Source organism: Oncorhynchus gorbuscha, unplaced genomic scaffold, assembly GCF_021184085.1.
Source record: "Oncorhynchus gorbuscha isolate QuinsamMale2020 ecotype Even-year unplaced genomic scaffold, OgorEven_v1.0 Un_scaffold_3302, whole genome shotgun sequence".
Classification (NCBI taxonomy): domain Eukaryota; kingdom Metazoa; phylum Chordata; class Actinopteri; order Salmoniformes; family Salmonidae; genus Oncorhynchus; species Oncorhynchus gorbuscha.
The window spans coordinates 7,309-16,580 of NW_025747578.1; the positions used below are offsets into that span (position 1 = coordinate 7,309).

The 9,272-nt window shown below is 42.3% G+C and overlaps 1 protein-coding gene across 2 annotated transcripts; it reads left to right on the top strand.

The window, feature by feature from the left end:
* Positions 1 to 1,812: 1,812 nt before the first annotated feature.
* Positions 1,813 to 6,569, top strand: LOC124027497 (zinc finger protein with KRAB and SCAN domains 7-like). Of its 2 annotated transcripts, none has more exons than XM_046339909.1 (4): positions 1,813 to 2,246; positions 2,664 to 2,761; positions 2,897 to 3,059; positions 5,433 to 6,569. In XM_046339909.1, exons 1-4 carry the CDS (start codon positions 2,030 to 2,032, stop codon positions 5,897 to 5,899), a joined length of 945 nt encoding a protein of 314 aa, XP_046195865.1. In that variant the 5' UTR covers positions 1,813 to 2,029; the 3' UTR covers positions 5,900 to 6,569. The 2 variants fall into 2 exon arrangements, with proteins under 2 accessions (XP_046195865.1, XP_046195866.1); XM_046339910.1 differs by having other exon boundaries at positions 5,436 to 6,569.
* Positions 6,570 to 9,272: the final 2,703 nt, after the last annotated feature.

The following is a 9,272-nucleotide window of genomic DNA, read 5'->3' on the forward strand; positions in this document are numbered from 1 at the left end:
ACTCTGTCAATCACTGCATTCTTATCAGCAGAGTCAATGGTCCTGGTAATCTGTCTGGCCCCACGTCCTTGTGAATGTTGACCTGTTTAAGGTGTTACTCTATGGTCCTGGTAATCTGTCTGGCCCCACGTCCTTGTGAATGTTGACCTGTTTAAGGTGTTACTCTATGGTCCTGGTAATCTGTCTGGCCCCACGGCCTTGTGAATGTTGACCTGTTTAAGGTGTTACTCTATGGTCCTGGTAATCTGTCTGGCCCCACGGCCTTGTGAATGTTGACCTGTTTAAGGTGTTACTCAATGGTCCTGGTAATCTGTCTGGCCCCACGGCCTTGTGAATGTTGACCTGTTTAAGGTGTTACTCAATGGTCCTGGTAATCCGTCTGCTATGGAGAACCGACGTGTTGCTTGCCTCGAAGTGAGCATAGAAGTGATTTAGCTCGTCTGCTAGGCTCGTGTCACTGGGCAGCTCGCGGCTGTGCTTCCCTTTGTAGTCTTTAATAGTATGCAAGCCCTCTGCCACATAAGAGCGTCAGAGCTGGTGTAGTACAATTTAATTTAGCCCTGTATTGGCAACTCCAACCCAGGAGGAGCCGATGGCCAAGTCTCATCACCCAGTGCTACAGGCGTCGCCACAGAGAGTGGGTGGACTACTGAGGAAGTGATCACCTCTCTGGGGAACTGGGAGACGACCTCAATGCCCAAGTCACCCAGTGCTACAGGCGTCACCACAGAGAGTGGGTGGACTGTATATATTGCTACAGGCGTCACCACAGAGAGTAGGTGGACTGTATATATTGCTACAGGCGTCACCACAGAGAGTGGGTGGACTGTATATATTGCTACAGGCGTCACCACAGAGAGTGGGTGGACTGTATATATTGCTACAGGCGTCGCCACGGAGAGTGGGTGGACTGTATATATTGCTACAGGCGTCGCCACAGAGAGTGGGTGGACTGTATATATTGCTACAGGCGTCGCCACGGAGAGTGGGTGGACTGTATATATTGCTACAGGCGTCACCACAGAGAGTGGGTGGACTGTATATATTGCTACAGGCGTCGCCACAGAGAGTGGGTGGACTGTATATATTGCTACAGGCGTCGCCACAGAGAGTGGGTGGACTGTATATATTGCTACAGGCGTCGCCACAGAGAGTGGGTGGACTGTATATATTGCTACAGGCGTCGCCACAGAGAGTGGGTGGACTGTATATATTGCTACAGGCGTCGCCACAGAGAGTGGGTGGACTGTATATATTGCTACAGGCGTCGCCACAGAGAGTGGGTGGACTGTATATATTGCTACAGGCGTCGCCACAGAGAGTGGGTGGACTGTATATATTGCTACAGGCGTCGCCACAGAGTGGGTGGACTGTATATATTGCTACAGGCGTCACCACAGAGAGTGGGTGGACTGTATATATTGCTACAGGCGTCGCCACAGAGAGTGGGTGGACTGTATATATTGCTACAGGCGTCGCGACAGAGAGTGGGTGGACTGTATATATTGCTACAGGCGTCACCACAGAGAGTGGGTGGACTACTGAGGCGCTGGTCACCTCTTTCCACCAGGGTCTGTCTAACTCCATGGAGGATGAACTGTATTAAAGTATTGGCAGTAAGAAGTATGAGAAAACATAACATCTTGTTGTTTTTAAATGACTTCTTATGACATTGTTTGCCAGAATAAACATTGTAAGGGAGATTTTTCTCCAGTCTGCGTTACCCACTCCAGTCAGCAGATGGTGATGTGCGTCTTTCAGGATAATGCTTCTTGTGTGACGTATAATCTAGTGGACGAGACGGGCAGCTTATTCACCAGCAACAACGTGCTGATTTAACCACGCGGTAGCTTGCTAGTTAACATAAAACCTGAAACATTGAAGCTTTTTAGACCAATCTTGTGTATATTACTCTTTGTGTTTAGAACAAACATGTGTTTACGTTTTTACTAGTTAATTTAAACGTAATGTGCTTGTTAAATTTGCAAATGTGTTAAATTGTTACTGCACTAAGCTAATCGTCCGGATCATGAGGTCACTAACCTCGACGGAGAAAGAAGCTGTGATGAAAGGAGAGGAAGAGGATGATATTACAGTGAAAGATGTTGTCAAAAAGGAGGAAGGTGCCATAACATCGGAAGAACATTTTAGAGTAAAAGAGGAAGAGGAGGCTATCTCAATAAAAGAGAAGAAGGAAGACGTTTTGGGAGTGAAAAAGGAGGAGACTGAATATCAGATTAAGACCAGTGAGTACTGTTTTACAAACAATAATTAATAACGGGCACAAAGTAGGCATTTGTTGAACCACCGTGTGGTTTTTAAGGGGCATTCTACTGACGTTCTACACTTGAATATGTTGTTCAGTACTGTAGGAATTGTTAAAGGTGCAATCCGCCATTGGTACATATATTTTTGGGACTTTTAAATGAGATATATTGAATTATCCACGTGGTCTACATTAAAGTGCACCTCATCTAATATAACAGGCTTTTAAAATTCAATATTGGTGCATAATGTCTACTTAAATATCAAAGGGATGCAACAGGCACCATTTCATGGAACAACCCTTTTACATTTGTATCACAAACAATATTTGATCAAATCATGATGTTAGACATATTCATGCCTTTTGTAAGACTCTGTTGCTGTTCTCATTCACACAGGAGACAGACATGACTATTATGGATCCTCTGGGGAGCCTCAACAACATCCTGATGCTGACGAGGCAGAGAAGAGTCTCTCCAGATCAGAACACCAGATGGTACAGCTTGATCTGGTCTAGCACACAGCTTCCTCTCTCAGGGTCTGGGTTGGGTTTCTGTAAAGCACTTTATGACAACAGTGACATCAGCATCCATAATGATATGTGTCTGTGTACCCTCTTTATGATTACCAGGACAACGCTAGCCCTTCCTCCCTCCCAGAGTCTCCCGGTAACAACTTACTGCTGGGTATAAAGAGGTTGTCTGTGCTGCTGGTGGACTGCAGGAAAACAACGGAGCTGAGTGGAACTGTGAGAGGAGGAGAAGAGAAGAAAGGATCAGATTTGACTCAACAAAGTAAGTGCTGTAGTTTAGTTTGAACAAATACAATAGATCTGCCCACTGGTATCTGTTACCAGGACAACCAGCAGAGTTCTGTTAGTTGACAGGAAGATAGACTGGTGGATATGGATGTTATGAATATCATAACACTGAAAAAGGATTCTGCCAATGAACAGAGAGAAACCAATAGACAATATAAAACCTTGATGAAAGAAAAGTTTCAAGATGATCCATTGTAAGGTGCTTGTTTTACAAAAACCTTTTCCATAAAACATTATGGATGTTACATTGCCTGTCCCAGTCAACACCTTTATCTTTACAAGACTGTAGAACATACAAGAACAATTCAAAACACTTCAATGTGGTCTGTATTGCTTCATTAACATCTGATATACAGAACTTGTTAGAAATGTCAAATACATATATTTTTAAAACAAGCTCCGTAAACCTTTTCTAAAAGACAAAATGCATTTATTTGTTCATGTGTAACTGACGTTAGTGTGCCAGTTTAGCCTCCATTGTCACTGTCCCCATACTGGGCTCAAACTAGTGATCCTCTGCTTCTCATCACACGTGACCACTCTCCTTGACAATGAACCAATGGAGTGAGTTTAAAAGGTACCAGTTGGACAGCTCCATCTGTGACGTTTCAAGCTGTGGAGTGAGTTTAAAAGGTACCAGTTGGACAGCTCCATCTGTGACGTTTCAAGCTGTGGAGTGAGTTTAAAAGGTACCAGTTGGACAGCTCCATCTGTGACGTTTCAAGCTGTGGAGTGAGTTTAAAAGGTACCAGTTGGACAGCTCCATCTGTGACGTTTCAAGCTGTGGAGTGAGTTTAAAAGGTACCAGTTGGACAGCTCCATCTGTGACGTTTCAAGCTGTGGAGTGAGTTTAAAAGGTACCAGTTGGACAGCTCCATCTGTGACGTTTCAAGCTGTGGAGTGAGTTTACGGCACGTTCTCACCTCCGTTACACATGTTCAGGCTGACTTTCCCACGGAATCGACCATATATGAACGCTGCCCTGCGTCTCCACCATTACATAATTAATGAAGCTGGTTGAGAGAATGCCAAGAGTGTGCAAAGCTGTCATCAAGGCAAAGGGTGGCTACTTTGAAGAATCTCAAATTTAAAATATTTTTGATTTGTTTATCACTTTTTTTGGTTACCACATGATTCCATTTGTGTTATTTCATAGTTTTGATGTCTTCACTATTATTCTACAACGAAGAAAATTGTAAAAAATACAAACCCTTGAATGAGTAGGTGAGTCTAAACTTGTGGCGGGTGCTATATATACACAGTATATCACAAAAGTGACTACACCCCTCACATGTTTTGTAAATATTTGAGTATATCTTTTCATGTGACAACACTGAAGAAATGACACTTTTCTACAATGTAAAGTAGTGAGTGTACAGCTTGTATAACAGTGTAAATTTGCTGTCCCCTCAAAATAACTCCACACAGCCATTAATGTCTAAACCGCTGGCAACAAAAGTGACACCCCTAAGTGAACACCTCCAGTGGATATTCCTGCAGTCAGCATTGCCAATTGAGGTGGCTTATGGTAGAGTAATTAAGATTCAATTCTCGTATCAGCTCCAATGGATATTCCTGCATGCCAATTGCACTTTCCCTTAAAACTTGAGACATCTGTGGCATTGTGTTGTGTGACAAAACGCATTTAGTGGCCTTTTATTGTCCCCAGCACAAGGTGCACCTGTGTAATGATCATGCTGTTTAATCAGCTTCTTGATATGCCACACCTGTCAGGTGGATAGATTTTTCTTGGCAAAGGAGAAATGTTCACTAACAGGGATGTAAACAAATTTGTGCACCAAATTTGAGAGAAATAATCTTTTCACTTAAATATTTATATTTTTTGGAACATCTACCCAAATTATCGTGACATTAATGGTTGTCAAAATATTAAATATGTGTGAATAAAAAAGAAATGAAAAGCCATTGTGTCGACCCTATTGACAACGGGAGATGTTACTGATGTGCTATGTGCCCGTCTCCAAGTTTTGGACTTGACTTATTTTCGGGTTTAAGGAAGTGTGTAGGTCACATCCTGTATCATACAGCTATGAAGGTTATATATTTACAACCACCTGCTTGATAGGAATCCAGCAATGTCTGTCTTGAGTGATCTAGAACATTCTAGTTGTTTGTGTTCCGAGAGATAATAATAGGTCGTGTCAACATCTCAGTAATTATCCGGAAGCTCTACAACATCATTTGATTGTTTTGAATGATGAAATGTTTGAAAACTGGCCTCAGGTTATTGAGGTATCTGATTTGGATTAAACCTCATAGCAAGGCAGTTTTTATCATGTGGAGATTTCATTCAGGTCTCTCTTTAAATTAACACTGTTTATTGCAGCAGGAAAACCAAACTTGGAGAAACCAGAAACGTCCAGACCAGCAAGACAACACCTCTGCTCCCACTGTGGAAAGAGTTTTAACCAGTTCGTTAGCATGAGAAGACATGAGAGAATACACACAGGGGAGAAGCCACACCATTGCACACAGTGTGGAAAGAGTTTTAACCAGTTAGGAAACATGAAATCTCACAAACGAATACACACAGGGGAGAAGCCTTTCCATTGCTCCCAGTGTGGAAAGAGTTTTGGAGAGTCAGGAAACCTGAATGCCCACGAGCGAATGCACACAGGGGAGAAACCTTACCACTGCTCCCACTGCGGAAAGCGTTTTAACCATTCAGGAAAGCTGAAAGAACACATGAGACTGCACACAGAGGAGAACCCTTACAAATGCTCAGACTGTGGGAAGACATATTACTCATCATGGTCACTTAAACGTCACGTGAGAATCCACACGGGAGAATAATTACTTCTCTTAGTGTGTAGGTTTTTCACATCACGTTGACTTAAAATTCATCAGAGAACATACACAGTGCTCCCGTTGTCTTATATTGTTGACTGACAATGTGTTTACCTGTCTTTACCATATGTAAATAAATGGTACAGGGTATACTCAAACATATATTTGTGTGTTTTTATTAGAAAACATGAATTGAGTATGTAAGTTTGAATATAGAGTAGTATATTATTTTTTAAGCTCTTTGTGTGTTTATCTTGAATATAGAGTAGATCAGATTCCAACTGTTTAAATGGTCCTTTTTTAAACTCTGTGTTTATCTGACTGTGTGTGTTTATCTGGGTGTGTCATTCCTCCAGCACTACAGATAATCAAGTGATATTTGGATGTGATGCATTTGCTACATTGTTGACATTTGCATTGTTGGCCCACTGATGATTTAATGAAATGAAAATGTTCAGACTCTGTAATGGAAAATCTGTCCTCTTATAATCTCCTGTTCTTGGGACTATCATCCTGTGTTGCAAACCAATTTGCACCTGTGTCCTTGTATGAATAAAGTCCCTCCCAGGAACAGGAAACTATAAAGATATGTGCTCATCACTCAATGCTTCAGGAATTCAGACTGTCTACACTGCACTGTGTAACTCTGTTATTCACTCTGAACTCAGAAATAAAGAATCTTGGTTTGACTTGGACTACAGCAGATCCTTATTTTATAATATCCACCACAACTCTCCCACAGATTGCTGTTTATCATTGTCTCAATGAGGAGTTTCTTGTTCCACTTTCCTGGGGGCATTTACATTTTACAAGCCTCCCACCGGTTGAATAAATGTAGTTTCCACGTAATTTCAACTAAACAAATCCATGTGATGGTGTTAGATCAATGTAGAAAACTGATTGGATTTGTAAAAATCAGGTATTTTTATGTTTTTGTGTTTCACCCAACTTGCAACCTAAATCCAGTGACAGGTGACATTTTGTGTAGATTTCGTGTTGAATTCACTTTAGTTGAGGACTCAAAGAAATGTAAATAGAAACTAGATGTTGAACTGACGTCTGTGCCCAGTGGGCTGGTTTGAATAAACGGCAGGTGTTGGATCAATATCCACCTTAGTAGCTAAGTTTCCATGCAATTTGAGACAGATTTTCATGTGAATATTCCAAAATCTGCATAAAACAATATATACATTTTCCCACTGTTCTGTCGCATTTTCAACTCTTCTATATAGAAAACGTGCTCTGTAGCCAACAGCTCACAGATACAGTGCAGGTAAGCTACCTACATGATTACATGATGAGATTATTATTATTAGTAGTAGTGCACAAAAAAATTACGTTTGCTGTTAAATTCCCGAATGTACCGAATGAAAAATACAAGTTAAATTGGTTTCCATCACATTTTCAACTCTACTGATGGTTTTATAAAACTGCTGCGTTATATAGAAAACGTCCTCTTGTCCCCGTGCATTGTAGCCAGCAGCTCACAGATACAGTGTTGGTAGGCTACCTACATGATGAGATTATTATTGATGAGAGAGATATTATTTGTCAAATGGCAACCAAGCATCAATCATCATGTCACCAGAATAAGACCATCAAAATGTATTGGAAAGGAGCATCAAGCTCATCACATGCACTTTCACAACCCTGTGAAGTTCATAACTTATTTCATCTGTAGCCTAATAAACTGCATGGGTTCCCAAGTCGTAGTGGGAGGACCACACGACATATCATCATGTGACTCCAAGTTAACTAAGATGTGATGGTTATTATGGTTTTAGTCTGGTTTTAGACCCCATCATAGCACTGAGACGGCACTTGTGAAGGTGGTAAATGACCTTTTAATGGCGTCAGACCGAGGCTCTGCATCTGTCCTCGTGCTCCTAGACCTTAGTGCTGCTTTTGATACCATCGATCACCACATTCTTTTGGAGAGATTGGAAACCCAAATTGGTCTACACGGACATGTTCTGGCCTGGTTTAGATCTTATCTGTCGGAAAGATATCAGTTTGTCTCTGTGAATGGTTTGTCCTCTGACAAATCAACTGTAAATGTTGGTGTTCGTCAAGGTTCCGTTTTAGGACCACTATTGTTTTCACTATATATTTTACCTCTTGGGGATGTTATTCGAAAACATAATGTTAACTTTCACTGCTATGCGGATGACACACAGCTGTACATTTCAATGAAACACGGTGAAGCCCCAAAATTGCCCTCACAAGAAGTCTGTCTCAGACATAAGGAAGTGGATGGCTGCAAACGTTCTACTTTTAAACTCGGACAAAACAGAGATGCTTTTTCTAGGTCCGAAGAAGCAAAGAGATCTTCTGTTGAATCTGACAATTAATCTTGATGGTTGTACAGTCGTCTCAAATAAAACTGTGAAGGACCTCGGCGTTACTCTGGACCCTGATTTCTCTTTTGACGAACATATCAAGACTGTTTCAAGGACAGCTTTTTTCCATCTACATAACATTGCAAAAATCAGAAACGTTCTGTCCAAACATGATGCAGAAAAATTAATCCATGCTTTTGTTACTTCTAGGTTAGACTACTGCAATCCTCTACTTTCCGGCAATCCGGATAAAGCACTAAATAGACTTCAGTTAGTGCTAAATACGGCTGCTGAAATCCTGGCGAGAACCAAAGAATTTGAACATATTACTCCAGTGCTAGCCTCCCTACACTGGCTTCCTGTTAAGGCAAGGGCTGATTTCAAGGTTTTACTGCTAACCTACAAAGCATTACATGGGCTTGCTCCTATCTATCTTTCCGATTTGGTCCTGCCGTACATACCTACACGTATGCTTCGGTCACAAGACGCAGGCCTCCTATTTGTCCCTAGAATTTCTAAGCAAACAGCTGGAGGCAGGGCTTTCTCCTGTAGAGCTCCATTTTTATGGAATGGTCTGCCTACCCATGTGAGAGACGCAGACTCGGTCTCAACCTTTAAGTCTTTACTGAAGACTCATCTCTTCAGTGGGTCATATGATTAAGTGTAGTCTGGCCCAGGAGTGTGAAGGTGAACGAAAAGGCTCTGGAGTAACGCACCGCCCTTGCTGTCTCTGCCTGGCCGGTTCCCCTCTTTCCACTGGGATTCTCTGCCTCTAATCCTATTACAGGGGCTGAGTCACTGGCTTACTGGGGCTCTCTCATACCGTCCCTGGGAGGGGTGCGTCACCTGAGTGGGTTGAGTCACTGATGTGGTCGTCCTGTCTGGGTGTCGCCCTTGGCTGTGCTTAGGCAAAGTGGGTGGGGTTATATCCTTCCTGTTTGGCCCTGTCCGGGGGTGTCCTCGGATGGGGCCACAGTGTCTCCTGACTCCTCCTGTCTCAGCCTCCAGTATTTATGCTGCAGTAGTTAATGTGTCGGGAG

Coding starts and splice junctions, on each gene's coding strand:
- LOC124027497 (XM_046339909.1), top strand. CDS start 2,030: ATGAGGTCACTAACCTCGACGGAGAAAGAAGCTGTGATGAAAGGAGAG. Junction 2,247..2,663: donor TGAATATCAGATTAAGACCA/GTGAGTACTGTT, acceptor TCATTCACACAG/GAGACAGACATGACTATTAT. Junction 2,762..2,896: donor CCAGATCAGAACACCAGATG/GTACAGCTTGAT, acceptor TATGATTACCAG/GACAACGCTAGCCCTTCCTC.